The sequence below is a fragment of the Musa acuminata genome, unplaced genomic scaffold (assembly GCF_036884655.1).
Source record: "Musa acuminata AAA Group cultivar baxijiao unplaced genomic scaffold, Cavendish_Baxijiao_AAA HiC_scaffold_1047, whole genome shotgun sequence".
Lineage (NCBI taxonomy): Eukaryota > Viridiplantae > Streptophyta > Magnoliopsida > Zingiberales > Musaceae > Musa > Musa acuminata.
Window position 1 is genome coordinate 119,754 of NW_027021261.1, and position 14,736 is coordinate 134,489.

The 14,736-nt window shown below is 38.8% G+C and overlaps 1 protein-coding gene across 1 annotated transcript; it reads right to left on the bottom strand.

The window, feature by feature from the left end:
- Window positions 1-5,252: 5,252 nt before the first annotated feature.
- On the bottom strand, window positions 5,253-14,123 carry LOC135665765 (F-box protein At5g51380-like). The gene is made up of 6 exons (XM_065177401.1): window positions 13,877-14,123; window positions 13,716-13,793; window positions 11,684-11,776; window positions 11,096-11,202; window positions 8,772-10,103; window positions 5,253-5,843 (listed from the first exon to the last, which is right to left on the bottom strand). Exons 5-6 carry the CDS (start codon window positions 9,956-9,958, stop codon window positions 5,588-5,590), a joined length of 1,443 nt encoding a protein of 480 aa, XP_065033473.1. The 5' UTR covers window positions 9,959-10,103; window positions 11,096-11,202; window positions 11,684-11,776; window positions 13,716-13,793; window positions 13,877-14,123; the 3' UTR covers window positions 5,253-5,587.
- Window positions 14,124-14,736: the final 613 nt, after the last annotated feature.

The window sequence follows — 14,736 nt, forward strand, 5'->3', positions numbered from 1 at the left end:
AAGGTTGTCATATTGAAGATGATATCATATAAAATGATAATCAATCTCAATATTTTGTGCTTATTATGGGTGATTTGAATGATATTAGAATTATCATAACAAATTTGTGGTATAGACTGAGAAAAGACTCCTAAATTTTAAGAAACCAACCTAACTAAAGTAACTCTATAGTAGTATCAACAAGAGCATGATAGTGAAGGAACAATAATGCTTTATTTCTTACTCCTCTAGAAAATTAAAGAATAAAAAAAATGATAGTAGAATGTATATCAGTGGGATCACCTACCCAATTGGCATCTGAGTATAGAAGAAGTATGAGCACACTTTAATTGAAAATTATATCTCAATAAAAATTATATCTTTTATATAGTCATAAGGAAAAATGACTATCTATCTAAATAAATTACATATGATAGATGTACAAAGACAGCTAATGAGTTATCAATAAATAATTATATTATTTGAAGGTTCTCCATTTATAGCACATATTTAATATTTAGTTCAATATGAGAGATACCCAAGTGGGATTTGAATGACATAACAATCAACAATCCTTTACCAGACTGTCAATCTTCTCCTCTTAGCATATGTTTTGTTGCAAAGCAATCCCCCATTGTCATATTGATGATAACTATTGTTATCGAGGAGATGCTAAATGGTGATGGCAGTGGCTCCCGTCGGTGGGTCTTGGACTTGGATTGGAAGGAGGATGTCGGTATAGACAAACGACTCGACCGCTGGGAGAAACAGTGGCATTTGTTGGGCAGCGAGAAACTGCCCGTTGCCGGGTGACGCCGGAAGGCTACGGCACACGGAGCCAGAAATCGGCGGCAAAGGAGAGACGTGTCAGGTGAGTTGACTCGTTTATTGAATTCTTTCTGTGCGTAATGAATGGCTTTCTGAGCACCAACTCAAACAACTAATAAACAAGCAACAGCACAGGATGCAAGGCTTCAGTCAAGTCAAATAGTTTCGTTACCAGCCAGAGCAGAAGAGCGTCGACCACTACTCGGGGAAGCCAAGGACAGAACCGAAATATTAAGTCACACCCGAAACGAGAACCAACGAGTAACTGAGTGTTGGCGACGAAGCGGGAAGTACTGAAATATATTGATTTCTAGTTGGAGAAGAAGCTGGATCGAGTACTGGCTCTGTGATGCGAGGTGTGTGTCTGTGGTCCAAGGAGTCCTTGTGAAAGCTTCTGTTGCTTGTTGTGGAGAATGGCCAGTTATAGTTTCATTCCGAGTAGAAACCGTGTTCGTTGACGCAAGTGAAATGAGTTTAATTGACCTAGACAAGGGGTGGGTCTTTACCAACTTCCAAATCCAAGATTTAGGGATGAAAAAAAAAATAGAAAGGGCACTCTTTATTCTCATGAAAAAAATAAGATGCAGATATTATTATGCTTATAAATATTCACTTAAAAAATAATAGTTCGTACAAATTAGTTTGGTTTCTTAAAGGAACCATAAATAGCTTAATGTCATTAATTAAAATAGATAGATCTTTTCGTTAGAGATCCAAAACTAAATGGGTACCTAAAGTAAACCCTCATTTTTTGTAGATATGTTTATACTCTAAAGATAGAAGAAAGATATGGTACTGGATGCTCAAGACACATGATTGTAGATATGTCTTCACCTCTCTCATAAACAGTAATTTTATCTTTTGAGCATCTTATTGAATCATTTATTTGAATTTTATCTTTTGAGCATCTCATAAACGAATATTTTTGTTGCTGCAGACAGAAGCAAGCTGAGAAAACAGAAACATGCATATACTCGATCGACGTACGTCAACGTTGCACGGGAAGCCCACTGGGAGGCTTATGGTCGGGGTGGGGATGGATTCACTGGAGGAGGTTGCGGCTGATAGACAGGAGCCGGACAAGTATCGCCGCAAGTGGATGATTCCAGTGAACGCCTCGGAAGAGTAGTACTTTGAGGCAGCGACGGCAACAGTAGATCTGGGTCGACCCACCTACTCGGCATCGGCCACCCGTCGTCCGCATCTGCCGGCTGTAATGCTGCCAACCAAAACATGATGACGATGATGGAGGAGATCATGAGGGTGAAACGAGCTCGGTGATGATTCCCCATATGATATTTTTGACGTTGCTGCTGCTCTTGCCTCTTGTCCCTTCTCTTCTACAGAAGAAGAAGAAGAAGAAGAAGAAGAAGAAGACTGACTGAGTGGTTCGTCTTTGGCTGCCTTTCGTTTTCCTTTTTCTCGTGGGTGGAAACTGCCTTCAATCGTTGACTGTCTGCAGCTTCAGCCATGGGTTTGTTTTTGGGAACACGTAAATAACTCTGTGTTTTTAATCTTATTTAGTTTTTATTTGGTAGCTCTGTAACCAGAAATGGTTTTTGTTTCGATCATTGTAGGTGAAACATTTGCGTCGATTGATTCACCCATTCTCTCTTCGTTTTGTGTTACTGCGTCTATTTTCTGATTTTTTTATATAATTATTTAATTAACCTTTCGTAGTTTATTTTTTTTTTAAATTAGAGTTGTGTATTTATATTATTACTTTAATAATATTAGCTGAAACTTTAACCGATTAAAACAAACTAACGAAAAATACTTGATAGTAAGAGTATACCCTCCCTAAGATTGAGGATTCAAATCATTCTGTACCCTCATTCACTCATTCTTGATAATAAGATCGTGGGATCAATTTTGTCTTTTATCACTTATAGTTGTTTGTGTTGAATTGATGGCATATGCCTAGATATGATAATGAACATCTCAACTTTGATGCACTTAATTTATTATCAAACAAGGATAAAAAACTTATCATACATTAACTCTCTAAATTAATTTTGTAAAGTATGTATTCTTGGCAAACAAAGCTAATCCACACCGGTATATATGGACCGATATCTCTAATATCGTCTGAGTATCATCGTTTTCTAATATTTATTGATGATTCTAGTAGAAAAACATGAATATTTATATGACTAATTTTTATGATTAGTAATATAATATTTATTAGTATCATCATTTTCTAATATTTATTGATGATTTTAATAGAAAAACATGAATATTTATATGACTAATTTTTATGATAAGTAATATAATATTTATGAGTGTCTTGTTTCACTCGGGTAAACGTCTAATACCATAACATTTTGACATCTTATGTTTTTTTAACATATATCACTTTTAAATAATTTCGAAATATCTAATTATGTGATTTAATAATTTAAGATAAGATATATTAGTGGCTTAATAATTTTAGAGATTATCTTGATAGAAAAGAGCTCTTTAAAACTCTCTTTCTAAACCATCTCCTCTCTATAGATCTATGACTTTGTTACATCGGATTAATAATGTTACAATACTATTGCCTAATTATAATATTATATATTTTAATTCTGACTAAATATTACTTCTACTCTAAATTTTTAACGAGTGATATGAGAGTTGATAAAATATAAATATCTTAAATCATAAAAAAATAGATATATTATAATTACTTTAGATTTTAAATTAATATTCAAATTACTTGCAATGAATCAATGCACCTATCCTTCTGCTTGCCTGCTTCCAGGCTATGCACATCATCTCAAGCCACGCGGGTGGAAACCGCAGACGGCGGAGACGGAGGGACTGTGAAGGGGCGGGCGTCGAAGGAACGGAAGTCGCGGCGGGAGAGGGGCGTCGCGGAACAAGTCGTCGCAGGAACGATCACCGCAGAAGGCGAGGCGCGGAGCTGGTCAGGTATTTCTCTTTTGCTCCGCGGAGCAGCGCCTCAGGCGGTGGAACTCGGCTGCACGCTTGGCCACAGATGGCGACGACGAGGGCGATGGGATTCTTCGCCATGTTCCTTCGCTGGCTGTGGGTATGCCGGCAGCGATAGTTGCGTCGGACGACGGTGCAGCGTCGCTGCCAAGACGGTGGGGAGGTGATTGACCGTGCACACCGGGGCGTCGACCGCGGTGAAGTCGCGCGTGAATGGCTGAGGTGACAACCTAATTTTGACCCAAAACCCAATTTTGACACAATTGTCCTTAATTTTGCCCTAAATCTTTCCCAGTTGAGATTGGCCCAATTGGTTCCCATGTAATTAGGCTCGACCGGGAGGCCCAATTAACATAGGCCTCTGTACAGTATTAAAGAAAATGAGATTATTATTAATAAATGTTTATTAACTATATCAAAGGAGATCTATCGTATACTTTTGGGTTGAAATAAATATTTAGGACATGAATACACTTATTTTTCTAGAAATTTAGTTTATTTTGGATTGACAACATACATGAAACAAGAAAAACATGTGTTGTCAATGACTGAATATGATTATGCTAATCAAGGATTATGTTTGATAGTTATTATAGTTATTTTTTATTAAATAGTTTTATATAAATAATACTAAAGATAAGTTAAATAAATATTATTTATAAATTATATATTTTAATTTTATTTGATTAGTAGCTATGGAAGTGCCATACACAATAGGCTTAATGATGTGTGAATTATATTATCATTTGCAAGATATATAGGTTTTTAAGTTTTATGAGTCTAGTAACAGCCAAACTGTCATAGATTAGTAACAGTCAAACTGTTATTAAAAAAATATATTTATAATTATATATATATAATTAGAATATTTAAATAAATTTTAAAAAATTAAAATAATTATATGATGAAAAAGAATATACTATGTTTGCTCAGTATGAAAAATATTCATTTTCTATTGAGTCCTCGCATCGGTGGAAGTCTCATCTAATGTATGTGTATAAGCTACAATTTGATGTAGTTTGAACGAGGTTTATAAATTTAATCCTCTGGATAACTTAATACCTGAAATGGCCTGCATATATTTTCTCTTATGCATTTTCCTATTTATCAGGAAAATTTTCAGGATTCTGCAATGAGAAAGTAATGAAAATTATTGTTTGGTTCTACTTTCTTAATCTTCATTGTTTTCTTTTATTTATTTGGTTTGGCAGCTGGAATTCCAAACATGAAATAGTTCAGTGTTGATGGTGATTATAGTGTGCTTGTGATGGATTTATTGGGATCAAGTCTCGAAGATCTATTTAACTTTTGCAGCAGAAAGTTAAATGGATCAACTCTCGCTAAAAACTGCTTTGATGCTTGCAGTTCAAATGGAATGCTGCTGCTGTGTAATGCACAGTTCAATATTGGGAATATGCTTGTAAGTTTAGCTAGTTAAGTCTCTCCTACACAATTTGCCATGAGTTGGGCTGTTGTCTTCAAGATGGAGACCAATGAAGATAGAGTCATATGTAATTTGATGTGTAGTATGTTGAGATGCTGTAAAACCATCCTCTCCTTGTACATGGATAGCTAGGACACACTATAAGTTAGTTTTTGATGCTTCACATACATGATTAACGATGAAGCACTTTGGTTCATCATTCTTCTCGTGTACATGAAATGTACAACACTACTTTTGCATGCTACACCACAAAATGATGGTTCTGTATCAGTTTGGAAACACAGGTTTCCTGCTCAATTGGTTCACAAATCTTCTACAACCTCTTCTTGACCACTGGGTTCAATTTTCTATTCCTTTGGAGGAGAGGGAAGGTATATGAACGTACCACTATCTGAGACTTCACAACCTTCTGAAAAATCTCGCGCCCTTCTTCGCCATGCCGGTCCCTGCAAGGGCAGATTTACTATCTGGTCGCCACTTTAACTCTTTGAGGACTGAGAACAGGCTTGATAGAGCAGGAGATACTTCGCCATCCTTTATATTGTTGCACGAGATGACGGTGAGTCTCTGCAAATCCATCCAGGATAGAACTACCGACTCGAAACCTTCAGTTGTTACAAGCGAGCATCCTTCCAGTGAGAGAAACTTCACCCTCCTGCAGAGAGAGCATATGAAAACCCATCTATAACATTAACATATAAAATGAAATCAAAGATACACGACAAGAGGCCCATTTGAGTGTTTCATGACGAACAAACAGAAAAAAAATTTAATGTTTTAGACATCAGTCTTTTATAGCTTGCAATAACTGTTTGGAAAAACAATACCAAAACAAACACATACACAGACTTAGCAAGCATCAAATGCATATGCGCCCACACATACACATAGAAGCAAGAGCCAGGCATCAAATAAATGTCACATCAATCTTTTTAGGCATAAAATAAGCTGTAGCTGGCTGATGAAGCCATAAATCAGATACTAAAACTAGTGTTTTGACTTTTGATTGCACCGGACCAGCTACTAAGGGTATATGTACTATTACACAATAGGTTCCGTAATTTTAACGCTAGAACCATCATCAGCCACATATTAAATCCTCTTCAGAAATATAACATTTTAAGCAATTTAATTCAAATCATAAGCAATTATCCACATAAAAATAACCATTGGGCCACTTTGCCCCTCCGTGAAAAGAATAGATAAAAATCCTAATCAATGGTATAAGAAGTGGGCCATTACACCCATATAAATTGATTGAAGTAGGAAAAGGATAAGCAATAGTCAGATCTTATAAGGGTAGCATCCCAAAGAAATAGATCTAACCTTTTATCAGTTAAAAGACTGACCAACCATAAAAGCAGCTATAAGATGACGTGAACACAGAAAACTGAGACACCAGCTTCTAAAATTGGGATTTCATGCATGATTCTGGTATCAATAGCTACAGCCATTTTTCCAATCATACATCAAAATCATATAAGCAGATAACAGATTCCTTTTCCTTTCTTTTTTTTTTTTTTTTGCATGGATTGATGGCTGCCATGGCCACAGTGGTGTCTGTAAGTTTTAATAGGACATATTGTATTAAAAAACCCAAGTAGATATTGTAAAATGGCACACCTACAAAAGCAACAGACATTCAAAATCATTTCTATGTCCATCTGCCTCCATAAACCAAGATGCAACATAGTGAGAAAGTGATAAGGTGATCAACAAAAACAAAGAATTAAAAGAAAATATTAACTATAATCTAAAATGCAAAAATAAGATGGTCCAGTACTCATCTGGATCAGCTCAAACTGGCCAAAACTTAACAAAACCGCCCAAGTCTGACTGATTCCTGGGCAAATTCGATAAATACACACCTTGGTCTAGTTGGTTGTCCGGTTTCAATGTTTTGATCTCGATACAATATAAACAGATGACTAAAACAATTGATAACATTTTTCAAACTTTTAGAAATACATCATTTCTAAATTCAAATTTTTCAAAAACAAAAATTATCAAACTTTAAAATACCTCTTCCTCAAAGAATATCCACCCAAAATAATAAGCACCATAAATTGTAGACATGTATTGTTTCTTCATCCAAATTCCACCATAAAAGTACATTTCTTATCTCAAAAAAAATTTAAAAAAAAGAAAATACGTTAAAAACAAGCCAAATCAAATCCATTCGGTTCCATAGAAGTTTTGCAGCATGTACATACTTCAGTGGTTAAACTTGTCTTTTCTGTTTCTGCCAGTGAGGACTAGCCATGTGAACTGATGAAACAGTAAGGACTTGGAGAAACACAAATAACAATTACTTTTAACCCCGAACCCAGAAAAGAAAGCAAGTGGAGTTATCAAGACAACCAAAGGGGTCAGCTCTTCAAGTTCAAAATAAATGGATTAAACAAAAAAGCTGCACATATTTGAATATAGTTTCTGCATATATGCACATATTGAATCAATTGACGAGTTAGAAATTCTTCAGTTACATCAAACCATATACAGTAACTTTGTGTGTGTGTGTGTGTGTTTATATATACACACACACAATTATAAACCATATTTGGCACCACTTGAAAGTGATTTATTTATCCAACCATTCCAACCTTACATCATTGAGCAGTGACTTAGTTCAAAATGTAACTTTAAACCTATTACAACTGCATCTCTGTGGAGAAAACAATTTCCCTTACACTTAGTTTAAAGCTGCATGAGATAAAGTGTAATTACAAAAGCAATCGATAGAAGCCCTATGTAACACCCCCAATTAATCTCACATCGGAAATGGATAAAAATTAATATTGACTTATAAGGATATGATGAGTGTACTATGATAACTCCAGCTTAAACATTTTGGTCAGTCGAGTCGTGACATTTGGTATCAAAGCCGACTTAGTATTTGGACGTGGACAAAGACTAAGATTGACTTATAAAGATCTGATGAACTGAGAAATCAAAATAAAAAGTGATTCAGGATGATGACTGTTACCGCTACAGTATAGGCGACATAACAAATAGTCACCAACAGGCAATTAAACTCCGACGATGAGTTGTGTTGCAGCAAGCTTCATATGGTAGCTCCCTGGCAACAACACCAAAAGGTGCACATTGTGCTGCACTGATCATAAAGGAGATTGGCAGCCTGTGTGCCTTAACCATGACTGGCTGCCAATCTGCTGGCAATTGCAAACATCAGAAACTTGAAGTTTCCTCAGTGGCAAAGTTAGCTGAGCGGTCCAGGAAAAATAGTCTAGGAGTGAAGTTATAACTTGGACCAAATTTGATCTTCAGCTTCTGTAATGTGCTTTTCTATGACTATGGAACCATACAGTTTCCGGCACATCATCAAAACCAAGAAATGGCAGCAATTACTACATCATCAAACCCAAGAAATGGCAGCAATTACTACATCATCAAACCCAAGAAATGGCAGCAATTACTATCATAAAACGACTGAAAATTAGGGGGTAAATACAAGAAACATAGAGAAACATGCATACCTGCAAATGCTAAAACGAAGAAATGGCAACAATTACTATCATAAAATGACAGCAAATTAGGGGGTAAATCTAAGAAACATACATACCTGCAAATGCTCACAAGCGCGAACATGTTGTTGTCCAACCCCCAACAATGTTCAAACACAACATCCCTAACTGCCTCGCACACCATAAACAGTGCTTGTAAGCTTCTTTTATCCCGCAGCTGGCACCGGTGCATCTGCAGCGTCTCGACGGCCGGGCATGTCCCGAGGTGCTCCGATGGCCCTGGATCAGCATCTATCCTCCTACAGCTCTGCATTCTCAGAGTCTTCAGGTTTCCGCAGAAGGATAATGCCGCCAGCCAACCATCGTCCATCCGGTGGTCGGAGATCGTCAATTCCTCAAGCATCATGCAGCACCGCCCTATGGCAGAGATCCCGTCGTAGCTACCCTCACACCCACTGAGCTCCAGCTTCACCAGCCGCTTGCACCCATGGGCCAGTATGGTGAGCCCAATGTCGGTGACGCGAGGCCCGCAGTAGAGCCCGTCAACGGATCCCACCAGCCGCAGTATCTGGAGGTTCTTGAAGGCGAAGATGGAGCGGAGGGCTAGGTCGGAACACCGATGGAGCTCCAGCTCCTGCATAGTGTCGCACCCTCCAGCGATCGCCATGAGGCCGGCCTCCGAGTCACTGGCGACGAGGGAGAGCTTCCGAAGGCCAGGGCAGCTGCGGGCGACGGTCTCGAGGCCGCGATCGATGACGTCCGGGTCGAGGAAGCAGCACTCACCTACAGGAGAGTCGGCGTTGGTGTCGACCGTGACAGAGAAAGGACCCCAGGAAAGCAGGACGCGGCCCCTGGCAGCTACGGACGAAGGGGACGCGAAGGAGCCAGGGACGAGGTCGAGCTCAGCGAGGTCGGGGAAGCGGAGGAAGAGGCGGCCGCGGTCGAGGAAGGACCAGTCGAGGAGGGTAAGGGAGTGGCGCAGGCGGCCGACGAGGCGGAGCCATCGCTTGCAGACGAGGGAGGCGGGGAGGCGGAGGGGGTCCGGTACGGCAGCGAGGATGCGGAGGAGGAGCTTGTCGGAGAACAGCGCGGTGAGGTCGGCGCCGCCGCCGCCGCCGCCGTCGCCGCCGTGCCGCTGCCGCGGCGCGGGATCTTCTATGGTAGGGGTTTGGTCACTGAGCTGCATCTTGAAGACCACATGCTTGAGGGGTTTGTCAACGGCGGCGGCAGCGAACCAAGTGTTAGGCCAGCTCCTCAGGCGGTTGTGGTAGTGGGCATAGTACATCAAGGGTTCCGGCGAGAGACTGCGGAGGCCGCGGCGGGGAGCAGGGTGCTTCCCCTCTGAATCGCCATCTTATCTATGTGCCAAAGGGGCGCGTGCTGCTGTTCGTTTCCCCTACCTTCCGTTCAAAGCATCTGGTTTCCTCTCTCTATAGAAAGTGAACGATATACATCTCTTCAGAAGAGGGAGGGAGGGAGGGAACTCGGTGGCAAAATGTTTCACGCTCCGACTTAATTAAACACGACTTTGATCTCCACGGGGAGAAATAGACGCGCAGAAGCGCCTTGTTCTTCTCATGAGCTTAGTCGGTCGGGACGGGAGGACATGGAATTAAGCAAAAAAAACAAAAAAGAGAAAAAATATATATGCACGCATCTAATTCGGGCAGAACAAACAAAACACAACACTTCGTGACCCATTCGTGGCTCACCCGCCAGGTTATGCAGGATGCCCGTGCGGGGACCCACGCAGGAGGGTCACTGGAGACCGGTGGAACAAAAAAAATTCCTGCAACGGTTTTAGTTCTTGTTGTTATGTGGCGGGACTTTGTTTGTTGACGGTCTGCAGCTTCCGGGGAGCGTCAAAGCCGAGCCCGTCTTTCTTTTATGTATTTATTAATGAACCTTATTATGTAGAGTCTTTTTATTATTCAATTTTTCTAAAAATTTAAAAATAATATTTATTTATTTATTATTAATATTTTATTACTTATATTTTAAAAAATTAATTAAATAATATTTTACTTTTAGAACTCCTCTAATTTTAATTTTATCCTTTTTTATCTATATCTTTTTCAATCGTTACCTATCGACCTTTTTATCTTCGACATCAATTTTTTTTATCTATAACTCCCAATTCATATCTATCATCGATCATCGCTTCCAAACCCATGCTCATTGATGTTGATCATCGTGTTGACCTCACTTATCATCCCTTATATTGTCCTCTAAGGAGGAGAAAAAAAAAAGAAGAAGTGATTATTTATGTTCAATTACAAAATGATATTTTAAAAATATTAAAAAATTTAAAATAAATAAATAAATAAATATATAGCATAAAAATTGTATATAATAATCATATTATTTCTCCATCACCAAAACATAAGACTATGACTTTGGACATTTGGTCGGAGATAATTACCGGAACACCCTAAGGTTGGATTGACTATGCCGAACGGACGGCATGGATTTGTGTTGAAATCACGCTCTCTTTCCGCTGCCTTTTGGACTTCCCCCCACTCCTTTTAACTAAAGCAGACAATGAAACAAAAAACGATGTTAACCACATGGATAAGTACATATATAATTAGATTATCTAATTTTAATACTAAATATGCATGTTGAGTGGAGGATTGATGATTGATGTGCGAAGTGATTAATTTTAATACTAATTATTCGGGGTTTCAGTAAGAAAAGGCTCGAATCCCCTTGGCCGCCCTTTCGCTTTGGGGACGAGGACGACTGTACATGGACACACAAACAAATGACGTGCCAACTGTTTCATGCCCATGCCTGGGATTTTGAATTGCAAGGGCACGATCCCAAAATTTATTTCAAATGAGGGAGGAGCCACTTTGCGCCACCCGTTGAGTTTTGTTGACGACGGATGCATTAAATCACATCTTGTTAAGAACAGGTGGGTACTTCAATGTCACCGAGTCAACTGGACAAGCTAAAGACAGACAGACATATTGCGACCACATGACATGAGAGTAAGGCCACGACTTACCTGACATGAGAATAAATATTGAGAGGATCGTGAGTAGCTCTGCGGTGGTAAATTACCCTGGAAATTGAGTGCACCGATTTTTTTCCTTTCACCCTGGGGAACAGAATCCATGACAATGAAGTCAGATGGAATCAACAAAACTTGCAAATAATACACGATGGAAGAACATGATATTGGTCGACAAGAACAAGGACTAAATGAGCACCATTATGAGGTTTAACAATCATTAATGTGGTTGTTGCCTGTTTAGGCTAGCAAAAGCTTTTTAATCTTCTCATATTTTATTTAGGTCAAGAAAACACTCAACCCCGAGGTGCAGCCATCAAAACAGTGGACACATTTATGGGTCGAACGAGTTTAGGTTGGTCCAGTGCTCAATGGCTGAGTGAAAAAAATGATTCCACTAGTAACTTCAACTCTGATTGGAGTGGACTCCTTTAGTGATGAATATCTACTCAGCCTTTAGCCATCCCAAAATCTATAGGAGTTTCGAAGATGAACATCCAGCTCATAGCATCCTACAAAACTGGTTCCAGGTCATAGCATCCTAGAAAACACAGATTAAATGGAAGCTTATCAGGTACATAACCAAATATAACGGAGGAAAAAGGCTGCTGGGGAAGGGATAATTTTTTATTCAACAAAGCCAATAGGGCACATTCTTAGTTATCTAGATTCTTTCTAATTTGATTTTGCCAGGATCACTTTCTGATCATCTGATTGTGCAACAACATATCAAGAAAACAAGAACTTAGATATGCAAAAGGAATACAAAAACATATGAAAATCATATCTGTTTACAAAGTTTAGGAGAATCAACAACTGTAGGAAAATCAAATAAATTTGGGAGAAAAAAACTGTGGATTTCTTCTTGATTTTTTTAAACCAGACAGCAGGAAAGAAAATGTTCTTCTGTTTTCTTTTCTTTCGTTTTCTATCAAAGGAGACATGTAAGTTTAAGAGAACTAACAATGAACCTTTCACATCATTACATCTAGACTGCAATGGAATTCCAATCTTAAATTGGAAAAAAAAAATGTTCTAACATGAAAAGAATTTTCTTTAGCAAAAATAAAATTTGTCATGGTAGTGTACCATAACAAGAAGTACCATGTGGCAAACACAATAAATTATGTTATGGGCAATGTCACCATGTAATTGTGCTAGGTTTTTCTTCAATACCTAATTGGATCTAAACTATATCATTATGTTCCATTTCTTTGTCCAAATTTTAGACATCTATAGCCATGAATGACTGTTTCTAGTAATCTCATCGGCACAAATAGACTAAGTGAAAACTCAAAGAATTCTTGATCTTCAAGCCTGAGATCAAGATAATAATAATAAAATTCCCTGAGACCAAATAATATGGATCAAGAAGAGGCATAGATAGAATAAATAGAAATTCAGTACCTAATTGGATCTAAACTATATCATTATGCTCCATTTCTTTGTCCAGATTTTAGACATATATAGCCATATATGACTGTTTCTAGTAATCTCATCAGCACAAATAGACCAAGTGAAAACTCGGTGAATTATTGATATGCAAGCCTGAGATCAAGAGACTGATAATAAAATTCCTCTAAGATCAAGCAAGTTGGATGAAAAAGAGGCAGAAATAGAATATTAAGAACACACAAGAAACAATTAAGGGGAAAAAATTAACTAGTATTGTTAATCAGTACAGACATTATCTGGATTGCAGTAACAGAAAGATTGAAGACTCGACGGAAAGCCTATCTACTTAGCTGTTTAAAATTTTTAATTTTCCAATCAAAGCTACAACTTGCAGCGATAAGCGCGTCATCATTCATCCAAGCAACGGGATATCAAAATGACTACATTACTAATAAAATATGACATCTAAATCACATACTCCGCACTCAACAAAGAAACAAACAAGACAAGAGACAGAGAACCGACATCAAGAAAACAAAATGCACGCCAGAAATCAGCACAAGAAATCGATAAAAGGGGGGTAAGTTTGTCAATGACGCATTAAAGATTTGGAACAGGGTATGAAGTATACCTGCATCCCATCTTCATGGAATCTTTCAAAGAGAACGCCCTAGCTTACATAGGAGTGTCATCGTCGCACCCATTCCACCTACAGAACAAACCCTATTCCCTTTAATGCACAAAGGAATTCAAGAAAAAAAGAAAGGGAGAGAGGTTGCAATCAACGCGTACTCCCATTCTGGCAGGCAATATAGTTGACCCAATCCCCGAATTCGATCTCTCGAGCCAGCGGCGGCGCATGAAATTCTCAAGGAGGATTCTTGAGACGATCCCCGCTTCGGATCTTGCGGGGTTCCCTCGCTGCTCGACGAAAACCCTAGAGTCGACCATGGGGGCTCTCTGCTAGAACGATACACGGGAGGAGGAACACAAGGAGACGCGTCAGGGGAGCCGACGAGGGAAGTGGGAAAAGCGGAAATACGGAATATGAAAGAAGTGAAGAGCACCAAAGTGCAACGGGGAATTCTCGAAATATATAAAGCGCCGTTAGAGCCGTTGGGATCCGCCGAACGGCTTCAAAACGATTTGGAACAAAGAAAAGGATAATAAATAAATAAATAAAAGGCAAAATTGTACATATAGACATCCTCCAAATTTAGTGGCTTTTTTTATAATTCTTCTAAGATTTAATTTTAGCATATATATATATATATATATTGTATTTCGAATTTCTGAAAAAAAACTTGTAACTTTAAGAATTTTTAATAAAGGATTCCAACTTTGAATTTTTTTTTGGTAGAATGCCCTACAAAAGATCATTTTATCTTACCTTCATCGGACCCACCACCACCTCCGTTCGTTGGCCACCCCTATTTTTGAGTGGATCTCTTCACCATACTTGCTTAGTGATAGAGGCACAACCTCCACAACCCACCCAACAACATAGGTGCAGCAACCCCTATCGAATGCGCAGCAACAAAGGCGCAATAACCCTCGATGGTTGGCATGTAATGTCATCATCAATAAGAACAACTAACACATCCCCCCCACCCAATGACATAGGTGCAGCAACCCCTATCGAATCCCACTGG